The sequence below is a fragment of the Melitaea cinxia genome, chromosome 21 (assembly GCF_905220565.1).
Source record: "Melitaea cinxia chromosome 21, ilMelCinx1.1, whole genome shotgun sequence".
Lineage (NCBI taxonomy): Eukaryota > Metazoa > Arthropoda > Insecta > Lepidoptera > Nymphalidae > Melitaea > Melitaea cinxia.
This window is the reverse complement of record NC_059414.1, coordinates 10,730,272-10,755,999: the sequence shown is the minus strand read 5'-3', so window position 1 is coordinate 10,755,999 and position 25,728 is coordinate 10,730,272. Positions and strand designations below refer to the sequence as shown.

The 25,728-nt window shown below is 34.2% G+C and overlaps 1 protein-coding gene across 1 annotated transcript in view; it reads right to left on the bottom strand.

Moving 5' to 3' along the window:
• Positions 1-1,970: 1,970 nt before the first annotated feature.
• The window catches only part of LOC123663863 (putative glutathione-specific gamma-glutamylcyclotransferase 2), a 38,495-nt gene continuing 14,737 nt past the window's right edge, over positions 1,971-25,728 (bottom strand). The window contains exon 3 of the mRNA XM_045598507.1: positions 1,971-3,309. Coding sequence (XP_045454463.1) covers positions 2,779-3,309 — 531 coding nt within the window. The 3' untranslated portion in view covers positions 1,971-2,778. The remainder of the gene's footprint in view (positions 3,310-25,728) is intronic.

The window sequence follows — 25,728 nt, the reverse complement described above, 5'->3', positions numbered from 1 at the left end:
TCATAGTTAAATAATCAGTCTCTTTAACTCTTAGCACAGTTTGACAGATATTTTTTGGGTGAATGATTGACTATGGTCATAAACAATGTGGCAATTTCACCGCAGTGTTAGTAAATACTGGTTTTATCATTTATAACTTTCCCTTAGCGAAATCTCTTGTTTTGATGAATTTCATAATTTGTTATGTTAATTCAAAATTCACCCGGTAGATGGCGCTTAAAATAAAACATCAAATATTAATGTATGCAGGGGGTTTTAATAATAAGGATTTTAAGGTAGTTAAATTAAGGTAGGAAAATAGTTAAATAAAGCTTGGTGACGTTACTGTTAGGAGTGCTAGAAGTATATGGAAAAATTTGTATTCTCTGTCACTACCAACCATACGTCAAAACGCCTGGCAAAATATAATGGCAATTCTAGTTATGAATGAAGTTGAGCCTGATGCTTCAACAATGATCAATACAATATAATATCAAAGAATTCTAATCAATATATAAGAATTGAATGGTTAGTAAATGAGATAAATCTATACAAAGAAAAATAATTAATAATGGGTTGCAATTTTGTGCTATGGTTCTATGTTGCCTTTAAAATTTCATAAGGGACTTCCACGATACCTTAACGTCCATATATTATATGGAATGAGAAAATAATGTTATAAATAAATAAATAAATAATAAATAATTTGAATTAAGAACCTATTTAGCTTAGTCTGACATTCATGTTCGTTATTAATCCACTTTAAACAAATAATTTAAGATACAAGAACTCGTTACACTTTTTCTACCAATGTTTGTTTAAATTGACAAAATTCAGGTGTTCCTATTTTTAGCTATATAAATATAAACGCTTTACATTCAAATAAATAGACACTTCACACTCAACGGCCCTCACTAGCATTATCTCCTGTGTCGGGGGTCCGAAAACACAAGCACAAACGCCCTGACCACGACAAACATCTGTATGGCAAATACAAATGTTTGTCATCTGCGGGGATCGAGCCCGCAACTGTCAGCGCAACAGCCACAAACGAATGCTGTGACTGTTGTCAACGCGTCGTCATAATCGAAAGTCAAAGTCAAATATGATGGTGGAACTAGAGGGATGTCGAGGAAACTTATGAAAAACGCAAATATATAAGTAATAAAATGTAATAATAATATAATATAAGTTATTCGTATAGGGCGAATGGATTTCTCCGAAATGTAACAAAGGTGGTTCCGTAGAAACAAAGTGATATCTTAATCATGAATCAGACTGAGAATTTTCTCATTTGTTGTGAGTCAAAATCAAAATAGTCATAGTCAAAATTAAATCAAATGTTACAGTAGGTAATTATTACTGTAACTCAGCCTTTGAGAAGCACTGCAGGATATATCTTGCTAAAATCTGGAGCAACTTTACTGGAAAACCTTAACTTTAGTGAGCTCCTGTTGATGCGTTTAGTCGATAGCGGTGATTGGGCCGAAATCAGCTTTGTTGTTGTTCCTTGTGTTGCAGACGTCCATAAATTACAGTAAATGCTTACCACTTTGTCTGTAAACTGCAAAAAAATACTTATTTTTACCGATCTTCTAAAAAATGAAAGTTTGATTCGACTGTATTTTTTGTGTTACGTCATAAAAAATCTCTGCGTGTACCGATTTTGATGATACTTTTTATCTTTGAAAACTTGAGCTTGTCATATGGTCCCATTTACATTTAAGCGATATCTGACAAGTACTTTTTGAGTTATAGCTATTAATACGTATTTTCAACTAAGACGTTCTCCTTTTATAACTTGTCGGAGTATTTTGAAGTCGGTTTTTTTTGAGATTACAATTGTAGCACATAAAACATAATTATAAATTATAAGAAATGAATAGTAGTGTTCTACTGTTCACAATCGTTGTAATGTTTTTCACGGAGTCAAAGTTAAAATCGAAATCACCAGAAATAAGCATTATATGCAAAATAAATAAAACAGAAAATGTGTTACTTGTTTTATTTTTTATGTTTTGTCAATATAATACATGGCTGAATCTTACATAGACACTTATACAAAATTCTTAAAAAAACTATTAAATCGCTTTATATATTATTTATCACTTTTTCAATTATGTATATTACAATTTTGATTCATGTGACAAGGCGTCATAAAAAAAATATTTCAGAGACTATTCTATAAATAAAATAAATTTAAAATTAATAAAAGCTTAACATATACAGTTAAAGATTCATAACATAATACTTCTTTTTTTAGATCTAAAAATAAGCTAGCTATGATTAACTTCAATAAAATGCATTTTTTTAGCGAAAAAAGTAGCAAATACAATAAAAATCTTTTGAGTTAGTAAATATTTAAAAATTACCTTCCAATTGTTAAAAATATAGATATGAAGTATATAATGAACATAAAACACAATTAAATCGTTTTAGTTTATCATTTCATACATCAATTTTGCCAGAATGTCATAAAGCTCAGTCACCATCAAATCATAACAAGGGTTATATTTTGAAATCAATGTCATATCATTTACAAGGTTACTGTTAACAATACAAAGACGATCTTATCGTCATTAAGCATAAAATTATCACAATCATAATATACGTACAGTCAATAAAAAAGTACCAAAACTAGTCAAAGCTATTTCGGTAACTTAAGGCTTCTCACAATTTCAACCACATGAAGCTAATATTTTATAATTGGTATACATTTTAAAGTCATGGCTAGATTATACCGTTGACTCATTTCATTCCGATTTCGAAGATTTTAACACCTTTCAGGCAATTGACAAATCACATATTAACGCAACGTAATTTCTTGGTAGGAATTCTAGATGCGAATTGGAGACTTGGAGCGACTGCCTGTGGCTCAGGTTTATTCTCTTCGACTTTCTTATTTTCACCCATTATAGTTCTCAAGCATATCCTCATGTCAGCGGCAAAATTTTTAACTAGTCTTTCCAAAGAAAATAAATGTTCGTCCAATGCTTCCGGAACTTCATCCCGCATAAAGTTAGCTAACCTCAAAAGGTATTCTACATTCGTTCCTGATGGACCTTGGCATTCTAAGATTTGTTTTGCTATATCTGACAGAGGGGCAGCTCCCAGCCAATGCTTATTTTCCGGCACTGCGATATAAAGGAGAGCTTTCCTTTTTTCCGTGAAATTTTGATTGTCATTGACTGGTTCGAAGAATGAAGGTTTGGGATGAAAATTGACTGTATAAATTCTGTATCCCCCAAGTTGGCATTCTCTTGTAGATAGATACGGCAGAGCAGCTTTGTCCTCTGCTGCTATTAAGAAAGCTTTGCCCCAAGTTACTCCCTGTAATAAAAAGAAATAAGCAGTTAGACATAGCGATCACATGATATTACAAGAATAATTTGTTAGCATTGAATTTACTTTGTTAATAATTAAATTATTAATTGCATATTGAACAAGACATACTACGCTTCAGCCTGTAATATCCCGCTGCTGGGCATAGGCCTCTTTCCCCATGTAGAAGAATCAGAGCTAATAATCCACCATGCTGCTGCAATGCGGGTTGGCGGATATATTCCCTACTATGAGTAACGATCGCTTTCAGATGTACATGATTACAACCGGGACCGACGGCTTAACGTGCGCTCCGAGGCGCGGTGGGGAGACCCAAAAGGACTGCACAAACATCCAGACAAACATACAATTAATATATACAAGTCAATAATGTTTCATAATATATGTAGCTTGAAATAATCACAAGGTATTTCCGCTAGAAATTATAAATTTCCTCATAAATTTATCAATTTCAAAAGTTCTTGCAACTGTGGTATTAAGAAAGAAAACTAAGCTGACGAAACGAATTAACTATTTAAATTAGCAGTCAGCGTTAAATTGAGGACTGATAATGGTCTACTAAGGTCTTTTTATGTTAATCTTAAGGTAAAGCATGGAGTTTACGATGTTTAGAAACTTTAGAAAAGCGTTAAATGCCCTTGATTCGATTTGAAATCGGCAAGATTCTGAGCGTACATTTTCATAGACAAACAAGATCAATTCAGTTTTTTTTTTAAGTATTGGTCGCCATGGTAAAAAATATCTATTGGCAAATTTTCAAATATAACAGATTAATATTCATCGGACCTGACACATTTTGGATGTATTTTTGCATAATACGTAGATCTAATATGCGCAATACATTATGATTAGCTTTTTTATGCGTTTACGAATACAAAATATGTATTATACCTATTACATGTATTTAAATTAGCGAATTTTTATTAGCAGACAATTTATTCAATGATAATGTCACTGGTCACATTCAATGCAATTTAATGGAAAAAAACTTAAACCACTATACATGCTGAATTATTTATATCTAATGTGTTTATGTATGATAATAAATCCTAACGAACGTGCGGTTCGTCTTTGAGTGTTGATTTAGTATTTCATTGTTTTTTTTTAATGTAGATTTTTTAAAATTTAGAAGCACTAAATGCTTTTTAAAAACAAACGCAAAAACTTACGACCATGAACTTGCCATTTAAATAATTTTTCTATCTATATTTTAAATTGCAAAAATTCTGTGGAAGTTCCTGTCTGTGGGTACTATTGTCCTGCAGTAAAACAGTTTGTTAACGGTAAGCTTAACTGGGCAAATACCAGAGGAAATCGAATATTTGAAATAGTACCTAGTTTTCCACCCTGTTCGTCTTAATTTATTATTCAGCATTTTTGGGCTCCAAATCTTTATGTTTGATATTATGATTATATGATTGAATTTTTCTCTTTACGTAAGGAATCTTATAAGTAATGATCATTATCTTATGACAATCGGGATCGAGGATTTCATATCATTTTAGAGGCAGATGGGGAAAGATTAAACAAGATTCCAGAGCAAATGTATATGGAATACAGAGCAATTGTATTTGTATTTATATATATTGTTTAATAGGATTACACAGGCACGTGTCAGCTTGAATAGTAAGACCGAATAATACTGTTCGAGAACTAACTGGTTTATATTAACACTATTAGGTTACGCCTACAAGACCCTTCAATCTTAATGTGATACGACACTCACACGCACGCACGTGTGGAGAAGATTACTTTTCAATTTTTACTATATGTATTCTCTATTGCACCTAACATTTACAGTTTTCGATTAGAAAAAAAAAAGTTGGCAAGGGCGAGTTTGCATCTAAAATAAATCTTGTTCAGTCAACCAATTTTTTAGTACCGTGTGGCTACGGTGCTAAAAAATATAGCTACCCCCTCTCTTCCCGTGGGTGTCGTAAGAGGCGACTAAGGGATAACACAGTTCCGCTACCACCTTGGAACTTAAGAAGCCGACCGGTGGCGGGATAGCCATCTAACTGCTGGCTTTGAAATACACGGCCGAAGACGGGCAGCAGCGTCTTCGGTGTGAAACTGCGGTCACCGATCCGCCTGCCCAGCGTGGTGACTATGGGTAAAACACATGAGGTCGCGTTATTTTTGGCGTAAACTTGTGGAGGCCTGTGTCCAGCAGTGGACTGTATAGGCTGTAATGATGAGTCAACCAATGATGGTGAGAAATGATGTTACCGCGGTTCACAGGATTGCTAGAATACTATTAGTTCACATTCTTCGTATACATATTCCATTTCTATATTTTGTCAAAATTTCCAATGGTTAATAAAATACCCTTTTTCATCCTTTTTAGTTTAAATACAATTTTTTTGACTTGTAGCTCGACTTTTATTTAAATTTTGATACCCGTACTTATGTTATGTTACATACAAAAATTGACTACGCGTTAGCGCAGCGGTCACAGCACTGGCTGTTGCAGGTTCGATCCCCGCTCACGACAGCCATTTGTATTGGTCATATAGATGTTTCCCGTGGTCTGGGCGGTTGTATATTGTGTGTGAAGAAAATCCTACTAGGGGCCATTGAGTGTGAAACGTTTATTATTTATTATCATTATATTATTATATGACATTTTGTCCGAAAAAAAATCTTGAAAGAGAACCTCAGTATTTATTTTGTCCGAATTCTATCTTACATAATACTAGCTGAGCCTGTGACTTCGTCCGTTTGGAATTGAACAAAACAGTTATTGTTCAGTTTGCAGAGTTATATAAAATAATTTTCAACAAAAAAAAAACCGACTTCAAACAGGAAACTAAAAAGTGAAAAATAAATTTACTTAGTACAAAGTAATTCGTATTTTGATTTAGTTAATCAGAAATGATTCAATAAATATTTTATAATTTTGAAGTCGGTGCCAAGTAAAACAATAACTACTCTAGTATCTACTCGTAAGTTGTATTCAGTTTTCTTTCATAATTTGTTTCATTCACTATTAGGTTGAATACTGTTATTATTCTGTTATTGTTTTGACATATCTAATAATATTTTTTGTACTTGTTTGTTGTGTGTGTGTTGTTTGTATTTGTTATTGTAGCCAGGTTGTTGTAGTATTTACTTGGCACCAACTTCAAAATTATAAAATATTTATTTAATCATTTCTGATTAACTAAATCAAAATACGAATTACTTTGTACTAAGTAAATTTATTTTTCACTTTTTAGTTTCCTGTTTGAAGTCGGTTTTTTTTTTGTTGAAAATTATTTTATTTTACAATTTTTAGTGATGAGTAGATATCGGGGGTCCGGAAACATACACAATACACAAGCACAAACACCCAGACAATGACAAACATCTATATAGCCAATACAAATGTCTGTCGTGCGCGGAGATTGAACCCACTAACGCCAGCGCAACAGCCGGTGCTGTGACCGCTGCGCTAACGCGTCGACATACTGTGGGTAAAGTTCGCTATCAGGTGTACGTAATAACAACCGGGACTGACAGCCTAGCGTGTTCTCTGAGGCTAGGTTGGGAGAACCACAAGGATTAACAACTAGACCGAAAATAAATATTTGTATAAACATAAATATCCACTCCGAGCGGGAATAGAACCCGCGACCGTCGGTGTTTAGGCGCCGCCGACACGGCACATGCACCATTATATCAAAGCGGTCGTCAAACAGCAAAAGGTAACTGCTGTAAATTGTTGAGAAATTCCCTCGAGTGTTTATGGGCTCCATCATCAAACCTGGTCCTGCGACACAGATGATCACACAGCAGGTAATTGCTATAAATCGTTGAAAAGTTCCCTCGACTATCTTTCGTCTCCATCATCAGACTTTAATGGCACTGGTAACTCATATAGGTGCAAGGTTCTCATCAATAGAAACGAATTAAGTTCAAACAGCAGGTAATTGCTATAAGTCGTTGAAGAGTACCCTCGACTATCTTTCGTCTCCATCATCAGACTGAAATGGCACTTATAACTCATATATATGCAAAGTTCTCATCAATAGAAACGAATTAAGTTCAAACAGCAGGTAATTGCTATAAGTCGTTGAAGAGTTCCCTCGACTATCTTTCGTCTCCATCATCAGACTGAAATGGCACTTATAACTCATACATATGCAAATTTCTCATCAATAGAAACGAATTAAGTTCAAACAGCAGGTAATTGCTATAAATCGTTAAAGAGTTCCCTCGACTATCTTTCTTCTCCATCATCAGATCGACTCCAGACCTTTATTAAATAGTAGTGCTTTATAGTACTTAATGAAAACATGATTAAACTTACTAGTCACCCTTACGATTTTTGAAAGTTTCCCTCGATTTCTCTGGGATCCCATCATCAGATCCTGGTTTCCTTATCATGGTACCAAACTATGGATATCTCCTTTCCAACAAAAAAAGAATTATCAAAATCGGTTCATAAACGAAGAAGTTATCTCCGAACATACATAAAAAAAAATATATATATACGGTCGAATTGAGTAACCTCCTCCTTTTTTTGAAGTCGGTTAAAAATATATACATTTCTAAAATAAAAGTCCGTCAAAATCGGTCCAGCCGTTTGAGAGATTAGCCGAAACAAACAGACAGACAGACAAAAATTGTAAAAAATGTTATTTTGGTATATGTACCGTATATACATCCATATGCATTTAGTAAAAAGCGGTTATTTTAATATTACAAACAGACACTTCAATTTTATTAATTTGTATAGATTTGAATAGTGCCTATACTTGGTTTTTAAATACGTATAGAAATTTAATACTTATCCCATAAGTTATTTTTGACAAAACAAAAAGCTATCTATGATTACGTTGGAAATTTTTCTTGAACTAAAAATATATCTTCAACTCATTTTATCCTAAGACTTTGTACCTAAAATTCGTATTAAATCACACATTTTTATTTCTGAATTACACAACAAGTAGAAAGCTATTTATGTGATTCGTCTAATACAAAAAATCATGTTACGTACGTATGGATATTTAGGACGTGGGTAATTCAGTTTGAAGATATTAACGCTAAATAGTTGTATAATGTAAAAATACAAATATATAAGTATCTTGTCTGTGTTATCTTAATAAGGACATTGTCTTAAACAAATCTTTACTAAAAAAAGACAAGAGTTGAAACTACTGAAATCGTTTTTGCCTTAACAGCGTATTATTTTGGATTCAAATCGTAACGCTATAAGAATACTTAGTTATAATAGAGTTAAATATCAACATCAAATAATTCGGATGATTAAGGACGACGAAGGACTTTTTTTGTGTGTTGTGATAAAAATCAAATTGAAAGAGAAAAAAATCTTTCCGCTATGTGGATGTCTAGAAAATTCCACAAGGTTGAAATTGTTTACAGCTGAAATTGTTGTTGACAGAATGAGAAAAACTTCATTACTTCGACAACAGTTTTAAACAAAAAAAATAAATAAATAAATAAATAAATAAAAAAAAAAATAAGTAACGTAGAATTCAAAGAAAAGTAATTGTTGGTAATAAATACTACTTTTATTTTTATAAGTTGGCTTTATTACAAATTTACGATAACTTACGATGTTTTGAGATTCTTATGTGCAAAAAAAAACGTACCACCACACTTTTCTTACAATTATTATCAGAAGTAAATAAAAGGTTTTATAAATTACTTTATGTGGCAATAAATATTATCAAATTTAGTCTTTATTTAAAAAAGGTAGGTTCAAATGTACGTGTTTGAAGATATTGAACTCTGAACAGCCCAAATGGCTACAGAACCTGTTCGTCAAGGTGAAGCCGATTAAAACAAAATCTTCCAAGAGGACAAGTGAACCTTGCTGAGAATCAGGAATAATTCGAAGCTAATAAAGCTATACCCCTTTAAGGCGATTTTTAGGGTTCCGTACCTCAATAGGAAAAAAATTGAACCCTTTAAGATCCCTTTTTCTCTGGAAAGCGTGGAGGTATCACGCTTAAATTCATATAAAATACTCAAGTCCACAGTTAAGTCCAAGTTCACAGTTCACTGTGAAAAAAAATCAAACTTCTAAGTCAGCGCAATCAAAAGATACAGCCGTTTATGTTGCAAACTGTCGACACTCGCAAGGAAATCAAAACCTACAGGGTACTTTCCGTGAACTCAGAATCTCGAAATTTGATACGAAGCAACGACTTATAGCACAGATAAAGGAAAAATTGCGAAAAGCATAAGATTTTAGTTACATCGTATAGAAAAAAATATTTTTAATAATTTTGTTCGGTGCCCGAGTCCGACTCGCACTTGGCCGTTTTTTTGTTTAATACCATTTTTGATCGTTTAGCTAGCAAATACCTTTTGTTCAGTGATTAGCGCACATACACAACGAAAAATGTATTCTTCGTCAAAGAGGTAAAGGGAGTTGAGGAATCAAGGACGAAAAAAGTAGCGAGGAACAATGATGGTAGTTCATGGTTATACTAATAAGTAAATACTTAAGGATAATTTCAAAGCGGCGTGTCAAATAATATCTATCTGTATTATTGATAAGTAATATCCACACGTGAGAAGCATGATGATCGTTACGGTTATCGCGAATCCCATTTCTCTTGTTTGTTGCGCTTCTAGGGCAAAGGTTTTGTCCGGTCAGTGATTGTAGTTGTTTGGTGTCAGGGGTAATAGACTGTTTGATATGATATTTCGTGACCAGTGTTCTCTTCATTTCGATGGACTGCCACAATACAAATAGACGTTCCAATCGGGTTGATTCTTTTTCCGATTTCTTGATGTTTGTTATTATTAGATCCATCGCTTAGTTTGGTTGTGGCGTCATCTTGCTCATTTCTCAAGAATATAAAATGTGCACGTTTAAATAAATAAGAATTTATACAGTTTTATTACACTAATGTACTTGCACACGCAAAAAAAAAACTAATGGTTAGAACACATTAATTGATAGCAGGCGGCGAGTTTAAATTCGGTCTGGCAAAGTATTTTAAAATGTTTTTAAGATTTATTGCGCACTTGAAGATAAAGAGATTCTGAGAAACGTGTTGAAGATTATTCTGAGAAATATACTTATTTACTCTAACCAGCAGGGAAGAGCGCGGAAAATCAAGTGACAATATATAGATATCTCCATTATAGAGTAACATTTACAGCAAGTACAGTATGTCCAAAAAAAAAAAATAGTTTGTAGGACATAGAGCTTCACGAAAACTTCTTGGCTACTTGCAAGATATTTGCATGGGGATGTTTTGTAAACAAAGTTTTCATGATATGCAATTTGTAGAAATTCGACTTTTTGACCATTTTGACTTAGTCTTAAAAATGGATTCAGTATTATTGTTAGTTTTTGAATATTTGTAGACGTGTTGAAGCTGTATGATATTATTGTTTTTTTTTTTTTTTATTTACGTTATTCTAGTCTTCATTCACCTGATGGTAAGCGATTACCGTAGCCTATAGACGCCTACATCACCAGAAGCACATCATCGCAAACTCGTTGCCGACCCTACGCCCAATTCCCCCAGGAGTTCTGGTCACCTTACTCACCAACAGGAACACAACACTGCTTGAAAACAGTATTATTTACCTGTGATCTTCTGATAGGTGGAGATACTACCCCGGTCGGGCAGCTCCATTTTTTTTAAGGGAAATGCTTGCCCTACCTCAGTTGAGAATTCACCGCAATGTTGAGGTAGGTTTTAACTTAGAATAGGTAGTAGAAATAAAGGTTATATTCGAGGTAATTTCAAATGCAATTATTTTTTACTAATTAGGGAACGTAATAAAATATTATGAGTTTATTTATTTGTATAGATATGATTCAGGGCAAGTTGTTTTAATGGTAAGCCCATATTACTAATAATAAATGACCTAAGAACACTATTAAATATATAGTCGTACCTTTGTTAGTGTATACAACATAATTGAAATATTATAATAATTGCCTCGAGCGTGTGACCTAACCTACACATGTCAGTAGAATTATTATGACGGCATAACAAGATAACAGTATAACAGAATTATTATTTAACTTTGAAAATGTATTTGTTTAAATTTTATAACAGGATAATAAAATACCGATTCACATTTAAATGTGCACTATCAGCTCTTTACCATGTGCTAATCAGCCATTAAATGTAATTTATGTACATAGCTAAAATATGAAGGCACTAAATTGGATTACTAGGGCGAGGTATTTTATTTTACTTTTATTAAATTGTCTTTTGTTTTATTGATCCCGTCTAGACTATTTTGAAGCACTATATGCGATTAAATTAACAAAGTAATTAACTTTCAATGGACCTCAGAAGGCTTCAGATCATGTGTTGTATCACAGTTCATCACTCACACCACTTCAGCGTAATACAGTCCACTGCTGGACATAGGTCTCCACAAGTTCGTGCAAAAATGGCATAAACTCATGTGGGGTATCGGTTATATTATGTTTATATCGGTTTATATACAAATGTTTGTCACGAGTGAGAATCGAAGCGCCAGATAATAAGAACGCAACAGCCAATGCTTTGACCGCTGTGACAATGCATTGTTAAATTTTATACTTGGAACGGAATAAAATGATCGATTTCAGTTTATATATATATATATATATATATAAACTGAAATCGATCATTTTATTCCTTTATATCATTATATTATATATATATATATATATATATATATATATATATATATCGTAGAGACAAACTCTAAGATTTTTTAGAAACAGTCGATAGTGGTGTTAATTTTTAGTATTACATATATAAATAATAAATAAATAAATATCTACACAACAGACACACGGTCGTCTGTCCCTAAAGTAAGCAACGTAATGATTGTGTTATAGGTAACAGCCGACTGTTATGGCTACATATATTTTTTTTCGATAAACATACTTATAAATAATACATATATAAATATATAAATAAATATTTATATTACACCCAGACTCGCGGTGGGAATCGAAACCCACAATCCTCGGAGCAGAAAGCAGGGTCACTACTAACTGCGCCAACGGGCTAGTCAAAAAAAAAAGGACAATATCGAGAATTTCCATAAATATATATGTAATACAGATTCGTTCTGAAAATTTGCTATCATTTCGTTCAACAAAAAATTTAGCCTTGAAAATACACTAATGCGTCGTGGCATGTCATTACGCCGCATGCGAATTTAAGATTTTATTTTAGTATGGTTTACACTCACAAACACACATATGCACTCGCACACGGACACGCACACAGATGCAAATACACGCGTATATGTGCAAAAATTCTTTCAGAGCTTCTATTGTGCTGAACACGATGTAAACAACCATTCTTCTAGACATAGCCGCTATAATAAGAAGCCTACATTGAGGTAAACACAACTATTCTAATGTAAGGTAATACTTGAAACTTGTTTCTTGTTAAACCATAACAATATACTACGCTAGGGACTTATAAATAACCATTAACGATACCAAAGAGAAATTATTTCATCGTACGTAATGTATATATGGAACAGTGCCCATTGGAATATAAAATATCTACTTATTTTTGGTAACATTTAGATAATCAGCCAAGTTTATTTGAAACTTTTTTTATTGTTTCCTTTAATTGTATTATATTACTTAAACATTTTTTTAATATCATATCAAAAATCGACCGTTCCGGTGGGGATCTAGAGCACCGACACTGTAGGTCGGAGATGCAGGTTCGATCCCCACTGGAAGGGTCGATTTTAGATATGATATTAAAAAATGTTATCTGTAATGTGTAGGTAACACAAAAATAAATTAGTACGTATTATATTACTTGTTATATAAAAGAACATTTTGAAATAATTTTAAATAAGTACCTATCACTTACAGACTACAGTACCATTGAAACAGTCATTTGACAAATAAACGGAGGGAAAGATACATCAAGTCTTAGTAATATTTAAGATGATATTTCTCGATACATTTTGTAATCATGAAAAAGAATTGACAAGTAATACAACGTAGGTAATCGAAAAAAAAAACTCAATTAAATACGCTAAGGATAACCAAAAAAGTACTCGTCAGATTTTGATCAAATTTAAATGGGACAACACGATAAGCACCAGCTTTCGATTAAAAAAAAAGAATCATCAAAATCGTAACACCTAGTAAAATGAGATAACAAACACACAAAAAAGAAAATCGAATTGAGAGCCACCTTCTTCTTCTTTTAAAAGTTTACAAAACTATTCCCGTTTACGACCCTTGCACGATGCGCAAAGCATCCGTGTTGACGCCTATACAGTTTGTGTCGTAAATAGTGGATAATCCGTTCACTGGGGGTAGCCCTGATGTCGAGCTTCAAGAAAATGTACACAAAAATATTCACAATTTTCACAGTGTTGGCAACCCTGAGATAAAAAGTACAATTCCTTAACGGACTATCCACTATTTACAACACAACCTGTATTAAACCATTATCAAGCGTTACACCTCTCGTTCATTAACTTGGGAACGAAGCCGCCAATAATGATGAGTGACATATTTGGCCCAGTTCTTTCTCAGATAACTTTGGAGTTTAGGTTGTTTATCTCCTCGAGCATTTGTAAAAACGGGATCAAGAGCGCTATTTAATTTTACATAATTGTATTTTTAGATAGTTAATGGTTCTTTTTTGCAAATTCGTAACTTCGCATTACTCATGATTAACACACAAGTCGAATCTATATTCTATTATATGGAAGTGGCTATCCACTCAATGCTAAAACTAACTAAGAATGCTCCATCCATCGAATGGTAAATATGTTAGATATACTTTTTAATATATTGTCATACTAGATCGTTCAATAAGTCCCAAGACTAAACTGGAAATGGCGCATATATTAAAAACTCTTTTGATTTTTAAAAAGTACTGGCTATCAATACAAGAATATGTGTCAAATTTTTAAAAATGGAACAATAAAATTATTGATTTTGAAACATTTAAGTGACGCTACGGTTGTAATTTCGATACAATGGAAAAAAACGAGTTTCGCGTGTTGATAAAACATTGTTTTTTAATGGGAAAAAATACCGTTGAAGCACAGCAATGGCTTATAAAATTTTTTTTTTTTTTTTTTTTTTTTTTTTTTTTTTTTTTATTTCTTACCCTCCGATATAGGGGTCGGAGACTTTGTCTGCTATCTACTCTTCCATACCAGTTCTCGCTTTCATGCCTCTCGTACTTCCATGCTGCATACTTTTTCTTTCTCACATTCATCACCTTTCTCACACAGGGTGGGTTCCCACTAGTTTAGAGGCCTACTGGCTACCTTTACTTAGTACTTAATTAAGCGGGTAAATAATTGGACACATATTTATTTCATATTTTGTTTTACAGGGTTCATGAATTTACTAAAATTTATTGTCTTAATGATACGTATGATCATTATTACAATACGCTATGTTATATTATATGACCTAAACTATTCTTTTATAATTTTATTTCGAGATTTCCATCATTCCAAACTATTTAAACTTATTTTATCTCTCTGTCTATGCTTATTTTAAATTAACATTTTATTTCTTTTGTAGTTTTTATTTCAAGTTTTCTTTTATTCCAATCTTACTATTTTAATTTGTTTTATCAAAACAAACATTTTATCTTACATACTATTATCTTAATCTATTCTTATTTTATTTTACATTCTTATTTCTTTTATAATTTAATTTCGAGTTTTACATGTTTTAATCTAATCTTAATGCTAATAGTTTGACAACTTTTACTTAATCCTACTTACATCTACTTATTCTATGCTATCGTTTTATATTCTAATGATATAAACATAGCATGTTTGCCTGCCTTCCTAATGGAGAGCAATTCATTTATTTGCCGTGGTTTTGCTAGGATTTGTATCGGTTATCCAACTACAATGTTAGGTGTTGTCCAACTACAAGGTGGTGTCTGCCAATTGGTCCCATTTAAATTTATTTGAGATTGAACAACTACTTTTCGAGTTATATCCAATAATGCGTTTTTACTTGCCGCTTTTTTCGTCGACCTACGTTGTATTATATGACATAACTTTCTACTGGATGTACCGATTTTGATAATTCTTTTTTTGTTGGAAAGGGGATATCCCTAGTTTGGTACCGTGATAAGGAAACCAGGATCTGATGATGGGATCCCAGAGAAATCGAGGGAAACTCTCGAAAATCCGCAATAACTTTTTACTGGGTGTACCGATTTTGATAATTTTTAATTAATCGAAAGCTGATGTTTATCATGTGGTCACATATAAATTTTATCGAGATCTGATAACTACTTTTTGAGTAATCTTTGATAACGCGTAGTTGCTTGACTATTTTTTCGTCGATCTGCGTTGTATTACTTGTCGATGTAATTGAAGTCGGTTTTTTTTCGTTTGCGCGCAAACACAATTATTACTTGAAAGTAACACCAAATTTTTTTAAATTTAATATACGCTTAAATACTTCAGGGAAAAAACGGAAACTATATAAATTAACGTATCCTATAATCGTCAATATTTCTGTAATGTTTCTCTTCTCTTTCTGTTTAGGATAAGGCATGAAATCGTTATTCGCGTTTTTTTGTTTTTCTAAAACAATTTTTTTGGGCTTAACCGTGTTGCAGTCTGAGAAAGAACAAATCTATTTTTGTGGTTACTGATTGCTTGAGAGTATCTAATGTTCATCCTGAACTTTGTCATAATCTACGCAGATTGTGACCCACCACAACAGCATTTTTACTTTTTTCATTATGAGACATCATGATAGAAATTTATATTCTCATCATTTCGTATATTTTTTTAAATCATAATTCTGAAGTTTATTATAAAAATGATTACATTTTCCTTCAATGTTGCTTGATTTTTATTTTTATAATCTTAATATATAAAAGTCGGCTTTGTTCGAACAGTTTTATCGATAACTCGACAACTGCTGGACCGTATTTCCGGGTTTTTGATTTTCTGTATTTGTCTCCCCCCGGAATAGCAGAATTAAAACACTGGAAAATTGACGAAAAAAATTGGAAAGAAAGTTCACGCGTTTCGTAACTGTCAAACATTTAATGTTCATCCTGTCTTGTGTTTTTAAATGATATTAGTTTTCCGAGGTAAATATAGCTCTCTACGTAGACACCTACATGAAATAGACAGGAGGATAAAGATGACCTGGAAAAAATATTGGAGTTACAAAGAAATATTAAAGTCTAAACTTTCATTTAAACTAAAGAAAAAAGTGATGGATTCGACTCTATTACCCTGATTATCGTACGGTGCCCAAACCTGGATCTTTAACAAAAGGACCTTGTCGAAAATACGTACCTGCCAACGGGCTAGGGAGAGAAACATCCTTGGCATCAAAACCATCGACAAAGTCAACACTAAAAAAAATAAGACTCAAAACCAAAGTGATAGACGCATTAGAATACGCGCAGCGCTTGAAGTGGAAATGGGCAGGACACATCGCCCGTTCTTCTGAAGAAAGATGGCCTAAACGAGAAACAAAATGGACAGGCCCATTGGCTGTCAAATATGCGTGCTGTTAGGAGCCTCAAGGCGAGAGTCTTTTTAAAAAAAGGAAACAAAATTAATTTTTAAAGCACACGTCTAGCGCGGATGGAAGATGGGAATGAGACTGACTGTGTCGGATAAGTAATAACACCTGCTAAAGGATAGAAATGCTGAATAGGCAGAATAGGAGTGCTCAATAGGGAATAAGGGTAACTAATCAGGGTTATAACACCTCCCCGGGGTAGAATAAACTTCAGGGGCCTGAAGTTTAGGAGATACAAGGTCACACCTTGACTCTAATGCTTGGTGAAGGAATTTCACCCGAAGAGAGTTTGACAGGTTTAATAGGGGAAGGATCTTCTACCGAGGATTTGGGATTCCTATCAGGATTAACGGGATTAGGGGTTATGTCTTGTTCTTGGGTTGGTTGGGAGACGTTAGGGAAGCGATAGGAAAGACGTTGCGATTTAATACATACAAAAATTTTGAATATACAGTAAATACAAATTACAGAAAATAGTATCATTATAGCTATTGAGTAGTGAGTCCCGTATTTTATAATTTGGTGCTGATTAAGGATTTTATCAGCTTCCTTCGACATAGATTTTAACCTTAAGCTAGTTTCTGAAGTAAAAATATCTAAATCAATATTTTGGAGTTGAATAGGGGGCTCATTACTTATCTCATTTTGGAACTTATCTAAAATACAACAAGGATCTTTTATTAAATTAAAATTAGGACGAGGAACACTTATATTTAATCTTAAACCACTAAATCTAGGAACTAATTTTGTAGTTTTACAAGATGCGACACAATTTTGTGGTACCTTCAAAACACCAGTACCGACTACATCTAATTCCAAAATTTTCTGATTAATACAGTCCATATACACTTTATTGTTCTGGGATTGTATGTATATCCAGTTATTGTCTGAAATGGGCATCCAAATGTCTAATATCCCACTAAGAAAATCGGTTTTGCACTGCACGGGTAGAACATTGATCACTTTTGACAATAACTCACTTTCACAATTCGGATGAGCACTTGTGGGATAAACACTCATTATATAGCAGATGTACTCATTTGCGCTAACTGCTTGGCAATCCGTAAGCGATTCCAGATTACAGTATTCTGTCTTATCTTTGGTCATTGCGATAAACTTATTACTAGGTCTTATAAGACTAAAAGTATTAGGGTTTACATAATCGTGTGGAGTGGGTAACGCTATACTATGAAATAATTCATATTCCTTTGGGGAAACTAATGGTAATCTTAATACAAATATTATCTTATTATTTAGACTATAGCAAGCTATACTAGATACATTTAATAGTATATGGATATTCCTTAATTCTAAACTTATTGGTAGTTTAACATTAGTTGGTAAGTATCTATAGTTGTCGACAAGCTCTTTATATAGTTGTTTCGGAGGTAATATAGCGGGATGCAAAGTATTGTGACTGCTGAACAAGATAGCATTTGTTATATCCTCCATTTGAAACGACAATGTAAGTAAGGATGCTTCTAAACTAGTCAAGATTGAATCTATATTCGATTTGTAATTTAATTCAACAGAAATTTTGGAGATATTTTTAAGTTTTAAAGAGAGGTTGTTAACGGCTTCATCAAGGCTAGCTTCATTGATTTTTATTTTATGGAGAGTATCGTTAAATTTGGACAAGGTTGTAGTTGTGACCAAGATACTTTCTTTTATCAATGAACTTAGTCTTTTTTCGTTATCTTGGACATTTTGTATTGCGTTATCATATTTTATTGCGTCATCTTCGTTCAAAGTGCCAAATATAGTTTTTGATAAAGTTCCTACGGCACATATCCAGGCTCTCTTAAATCTTTTACTACCAATTAAATGTGAAATAGAGGAATATGCTGATACAATATCGTTGTATTTTACAGTTAGTGGTTCTAAGGTGTTATGACATTCTAGGTTTGTTATTGTTTCCATCTGGATCTGACTACATAAAAATCGTACCGTACCTAAGATAGAATTAATATTTTCCATATGCGGTTCAATATAAGACATATCGTAAGCGGTAACGATATCTAGATGACCGACGTTAATCTTAAGTTTCCCGATTGGATCAAAGTAAATGCCTGGTCCAGACTTGATTGGACGGGTATACTCTTGAAGAGCATTAGCCATCGTGCTGTAAGGAAAGATAAATTTGTAAATATTATGTTATAGAGTAAAATGGTCTTAATTATAATATTTTATTTTCCAGAATGAGATGTATCCTCGATTTCAGCGTGTTTAACTTCATCATAATGGTGTTTGACATGGCGTCTGTTAATGAGTAGTGAAAGCGTGTGGTCACCATGTATTTTTACTACCTTGAATGGCCCTTTCCATATTGGAGATAAGGCTTTACGTAGCCTTAGATGATTTTTGAGTAAAACGTAATCGCCAACTTTATATTCTACAGGGCGAGTGCGAGTGTCGTAGTATTCTTTAGATGTCGTTTTGGATTTGTGTATAAACTCTAATGCTTTGTCGCGGGTGAATTTTAGGCGATGTTGTAGCATTCTAACGTATTCGGGGTATGTAGCTGTAGATGATTCCTCGTAGACGGATGTTGGAATATGCGGTTTATGTCCGAACAATAATTCGTATGGGGAGTAATGAGTAGTTGAATGGACGGCTGTATTATATGCTAACATGGCTGTGTAAACATACCGAGGCCAGTTGTCCTGGTTGTCATTTATATACGATTTGAGGTACTCCTTTAGGGTAGAATGCGATCTTTCTAACGCACCTTGGGTTTGTGGATGATATGGTGAGGAAAATAAGTGTTTGATTTTCAGAAATTGACACGTTGTTTGGAATAACTCTGCAGTGAAATTTGTCCCTTGATCAGTAAGTATGTGTTTAGGTATGCCAAACAGAGACACAAAGTGTAAAAGGCACTCGCTTGTCTCTTCGGCGGTGATACTGCGGATTGGGTATGCTAAACTAAATTTTGTTAGGTCGTCCTGCATAGTTAAGATGAATTTTAATTTAGCTGTTCCAGATTCAGGAAGAGGTCCCACAATGTCTATGGATAATCTTTCGAATGGGGAAGTTGAGGTAGATGTTATAACCATCGGTGCTCGATTTATCTTGCGCAGGGCTTTATTAGATTGACAAGATTGGCATTTTTTGATATAGGATTCAATGTCGGTTCGCATGTTTTTCCAGAAATATCGCTCTTTAATGCGGTTAAGCATCCTGTTGGTTCCAAGATGACCGGCAATAGGTATGTCGTGGTTCTCCTTAAGGATTTTTGGGATTTCGTTTAAGGTTGGATATATTATTTGATCATGATATATGTGAATTCTAATGTTAGTTCCATCAAACAGGTAGCCTAACATGTTGTAAATTTTTACGAAGGAATGTCTATCAAAGGGATTTTTGAAGTCAGATATACATATGTCATTTTCAGTTGGATAAGTTATCATTATCTCATCTCGTAAATATTTTAAGGTTTTAAATATATCTGGGTATGAATGATCATCGAAATAGTGAACTTTCGTAAACGCGAAGAGGTAAGTTTTAGTTTCATATTCTAAAGGTAAGCAGGTAAAGGGACTTCTTTCTAATTTCAAAAATTCGCTGCGGGCAGGTTCTGGACAGTTATTAATTATTTCTTGGACGTAGGGCATAGACTCATCCATGTCTACTGAGGTAGGTATTATAATCAATTTTTGGGTGCTCTTAAGCAGGCTATTATTGTGTTCTATTATTTGTGTGTTAAAGGATTTCGTAGGTGATTTTAAGAAATTGTTATATGTTTCATCGGGTAAGTGTAGAGATGCTTGTGGTGCGACAGAACTTCCTGCCTCATTTGAAGGTATTGGTAAGGTTTCATGGGTTAAAGAAGGTCCGAGGTTTTCGGCCATGGGAAGAGATGCTTCTTCCGTAATTAAAGATTGAGGTTCTGGATTTAATTCAAGATTTGTTTCGTTGGTTGGTATTGACAACATTTCCGGTATTTGATAATCTGGTTCAGAGTTAGGAATATTAGGTATAGATGGTGCCTGCCAGCTGGTCGACGGCTGGGGATCAATAATCGGGTTTGGATTCGGTTTAATGGGCGTGGTTGCTTTTTCAATAGCAATAGGAGGAGTTAATGGTACGAAATCCAAATTTCTTTCATCTAAAGGGCTAAATGTTACTTCAGCCCATTCAGTAAGGTCATTATTGCCCATGGGTGGTTCTGGTAAAGGTGTAGGGTCATTAATTAATGGTAACGGATTCTCGTTGGCCCATTCATTTAGCTCGTTATCGCCAATAGAAAGTTCTGGTAGAAGTGTTGGATCGCTATTTGATGGTAATGGGTTCTCGATTTCTGGATATATAGGGTTAACAGGATAGCGAGATAAAGCGTCTGCTGCTGAATTAAGCTTGCCCTTCCTATAAACTATTTCGTAGTCAAACTCTTCGAGCTTGAGACGCCATCTTTGTAATTTACTTGAGGGGTCTTTATGATTAAAAAGCCATTTTAAAGGGCGATGATCGGTAACAATTTTAAATCTCTGACCGTAGAGGTACGGTCTGAAAGTTTTGCATCCGAATAAAATAGCCAGTAATTCTTTCTCTGTGGTACTGTAGTTGCTTTCACTTTTATTTAGAGTTCGGGAAGCGTAGGCGATTGGCCGTTCTTGACCATAGGGACCCTGGGAAAGAACAGCTCCGAGGGCATAGTTTGATGCATCCGTTGTGACTGTAAAAGGTTTAGTGAAATCAGGGTAACAAAGAACAGGAGCTGAAATGAGTTTATTTTTTAGGGTTTCTAATGCCATTTGCTGTTGGTTTTGCCAAACAAAAGGCTGATCTTTTTTCAGGAGACTGGTTAAAGGTTTAGCGGTTTTCGAGAAATCGGGTATGAACCGTCTATAGTAAGATACTAGTCCGAGAAACGATTTAATATCCTTAGGATTCTGTGGAGTGGGGAATTGGAGGACGGCCTTGATTTTATCTGGGTTCGGCCTGACGCCGTCGGCAGAAATGACATGGCCAAGATAGGCGACTTCTCGACGTAAGAACTCGCACTTGTCGGGTTGCAACTTAAGGTTAAATTTTCGCATTCTCTGGAAGATCAATTCCAAATTTTGTATATGTGTTCTTATGTCGTGAGAATAGCAAATGACGTCATCAAGGTATATAAAGCAACGTATACCTTGTAGTCCGGAGAGAGCAGAATTCATCAACCTCTGAAAAGTTGAGGGTGCATTTTTTAAGCCAAACGGCATACGGAGAAATTGAAAGTGGCCTTCTGGGACAGTGAATGCTGTTTTGGATTTGTCGTCTTCATTTAACAGGATCTGATGAAAGCCGGATGCGAGGTCTAATGTGGAGAAGTAAGTACTCTGGCCTAATTGATCAAGAATTTCTGTAATTTGGGGAATTGGATAAGTGTCGCCAATTGTTATATCGTTTAATTTCCTATAATCTATAACAACTCTCCATTTTTGGATATTAGACGCATCTAACTTTTTGGGTACAACCCATATTGGGGAAGACCAGGGTGAGTTCGATGGTTCAATATATTTTGATCTAACATTTTAGTAATTTGATCACGGACTTCAGTTTTATGCACTTCAGGAAACCGGTAAGTTTTAGTATGAATTGGGACGTCTGTGGTTGTTTTTATATCATGTTTTAATGCATTCGTATATGTTAGGTTTTCGCCCGGTAAATGGAAAATGTCGGAATAATCGGAACATAGTTGCATAAGAGCACCCTTTTCTTCTTCATTAAGGTGAGAGACGCGAAGCTGTTTTAGAACTTCTTCTGTACGTTTAGTAGCATTAGAATAAGCATTTATATGGTTAACAGTCGCGGATTGATACCCGTTGGATTCGTAAGGCTCAATAGGGATCAATTTTAGGTTTAAATTAGACTTTAAGGTAATTTCATTCTCGGAAGTGTTAACTACGGATAAATTTATTCTATTATTTTCTTTAACCCGAACTACGCAATTGGCTATTAATAATGAATCGGAGATTTTTTGATCGAGAACTAATCCTTCCTTTAATTCCGGATTTGAAACGGAGCATTCGATAATTTGCTCAGTTCTAGGAGGGATGACATAGGCAGGATCATTGAAATGCAATTTTAACGCCGCCTTCCCGATTTTGAGTATATCTTTATTATAATCTATATTACAATTAAGCGCGTTGAGCATGTCAGAACCAATGATGCCATCATAGGGTAAATGAATTTTATCAATAACATGAAATTTATAAGAAACGTTTGATTTAGCTATTTTTAATTTTAACTGAAAATGACCTCGTGTCAGGATAGGATTTCCTGATGAGTCGATTCCTTTAAGTTGGATAGTTTCTTTTATAAGTTTAGGATGATTTTGCAGACATGAATGTTTAATTAAGCTTACAGAAGATCCTGAGTCGACAAGTAGGGAAAGAGGAATGTCGGATACTAAGGATTCCACGATTACATGTGGTAGGAGCATAATGCTTGGGTCATTAGTGATTTCAAAAATATTGGATTTAGTATTATTATAGCCACTATAAGGTTGGGGCTGGTTACCCGGTTTGTGATTGGGCTCGGAAATGATATTAGCCTGTTGGTCATGTAACGACGCGGGCTTAGAATTATGTTGGATTTGAGAAATTTGACTTCCATGTATCGGAGTCAGGGATTGGTAATTATAATTATTCGATTTAGAGTTAGTATCATGAATGAGGGTATCGGTTTGTGTTCGACTAGGTCCCGCACGATACCGGGACGAGACATTTACTCGTTTTTTGAGTTAAAATCTACGGTGTCGTAGCCCTCTGTGGGACTAGCTGGACTTGTTGGATGACTTGTACCCTCATCGGGGTTATCAGTCAGTAAATGAACACGGTGTTGTGTTCTAGAATTATTTGAATTGAATTTAGACCGTTCATTGTTATATTGTCGTTTGCGACATTGTTCTAGGATGTGACCAGGTGTCTTGCAGTATCTACAGAATATTTCTGGGCCATTGATCGGGGCTTGATTATGATTATTATAATAATTATTAGGTGATTTTGAAATTGATTGGCTTGGAAAGTTGCGATTGAATTTATAATTTTGTTGGTTATTCGAATTTTGATTAAAATTAGACTTAATAATTCTTGGTTTTTCTAATCTCGCGCTAGACTGAGAATTTTTGTAAAGAAACTGTTGAATTTTTTCCTCTGAAATTGCTATATTAACAGCCTCATTAAGAGTTTTTGGGGATTTGCACCGGATTATGTTTGAGATACGTGGTGTTAATCCCATTTGAAAATGATGAAGTGCCAATTCTTCCATGGCTGCTGTTCTCCCTATCATTTCTCTACTTTTGTGACCGTGACTAATTGATATTTCGGTGAGGAGTTGCGATAAACAAGTTTCAACCCTCAACGCGTACTGGCTAACAGGTTCATTTGGGTGCTGTTTGCACTCTTGAAGGTCTGTCAATAAATGAGCGTAATGTTTCCGCTCGCTGAATTGTGTTTTTAAGAATTCTTTGAGTTGTGGCCAATTTAAAAATTCTTTAATCGAACAAGCTACTTGGGCTTTACCTTGTAATTGGCAAAGTATATATTTAAATAATATATCTTTTTGGGGTTCTGTGGCTAGGTCATAGGCGTTACTACAGTTTACCAGAAACGCGTTTAAGGTTTCCCTGGAACCATCGTATGGTTTTATGAATTTTAATAAAGTTGAAAGATCTAATTCTATCTTAGTTCCGGTAGCAATTTTTTTCTTGGACCTAGTAATAGGTCCAGATGGAAGTGATTCTAAAGGAGGAGTACAAGTAGCACCGTCCTGTTCAGTTGTTAAATATATATCTGGATTTTCTAATTTTGGGCTCGGAGCTCTGCTGGTTGCCATTTTTATTTTTATAATATGTACAGAAATGTCCTTATATTATAATTAACAATAATTATTATAAGCAGTTGATGATTAAAATGACTCGCAATGACCAAATTACAAAAATGAATTCGACTTACAGTAATGCAGCTAGAGCGATAGCGATGCGATTCATTTCCGTTCGTCCCACGCGTCGTCTTGCGTATCGTATTTCTTCCGAGCGTTGCGTCGATCGGTTATCAGTTATTGCGTCGATAGGTCACAGGTTCTTGTTGCATGCGTTTTGTTGCTAAGGTGTACACTGATGATTTATATTTATGATAGGGGTTAAACTTCACAAAATCGGGGTTGTCACACAATTTTAGCGTCCTTGGAACTCGTCCAACTCGCGCACTTTTGAGATATGAATTCAATATTGAATTTTATTTTAACTTTAAAATGGAGAGACGTTTTTCCTGGGACCTTTCAGATCCCACCGCTGCCACCAATGTTAGGAGCCTCAAGGCGAGAGTCTTTTTAAAAAAAGGAAACAAAATTAATTTTTAAAGCACACGTCTAGCGCGGATGGAAGATGGGAATGAGACTGACTGTGTCGGATAAGTAATAACACCTGCTAAAGGATAGAAATGCTGAATAGGCAGAATAGGAGTGCTCAATAGGGAATAAGGGTAACTAATCAGGGTTATAACAGTGCGTTCAAAATGCATATTTCAAGCTATTTTTATGTACAACAAATGATAAAAGAATTTGAAGGACTTAAATAAATTTAAAAAAATACGTTAATTCGATTGGTTTCATTTAATCATTCCAGATTATTCTGTCAATCCAGTCAGAGTTAGTATACTACATAAATATTTACGAAGCGAAAGTGTAATTTATTTAATTATTAATGTTAGCTGTGATTTGTTTTGATGTGTGAGTATTATTATTAATAATGCCGCGACCAAGAAGATTTAAATTGCTTTCATAAAATCATAAATAAGTTAATAAGTTCAGCTAATCTGTAACACGACATTTATTCACTGTTAGGCGGTAATAAGTTCGCCGGGTCAGCTAGTATCTATATAAAATTATATCAGTGACTAATAAATTCACAATCACTTTCATAATACACAACTAGA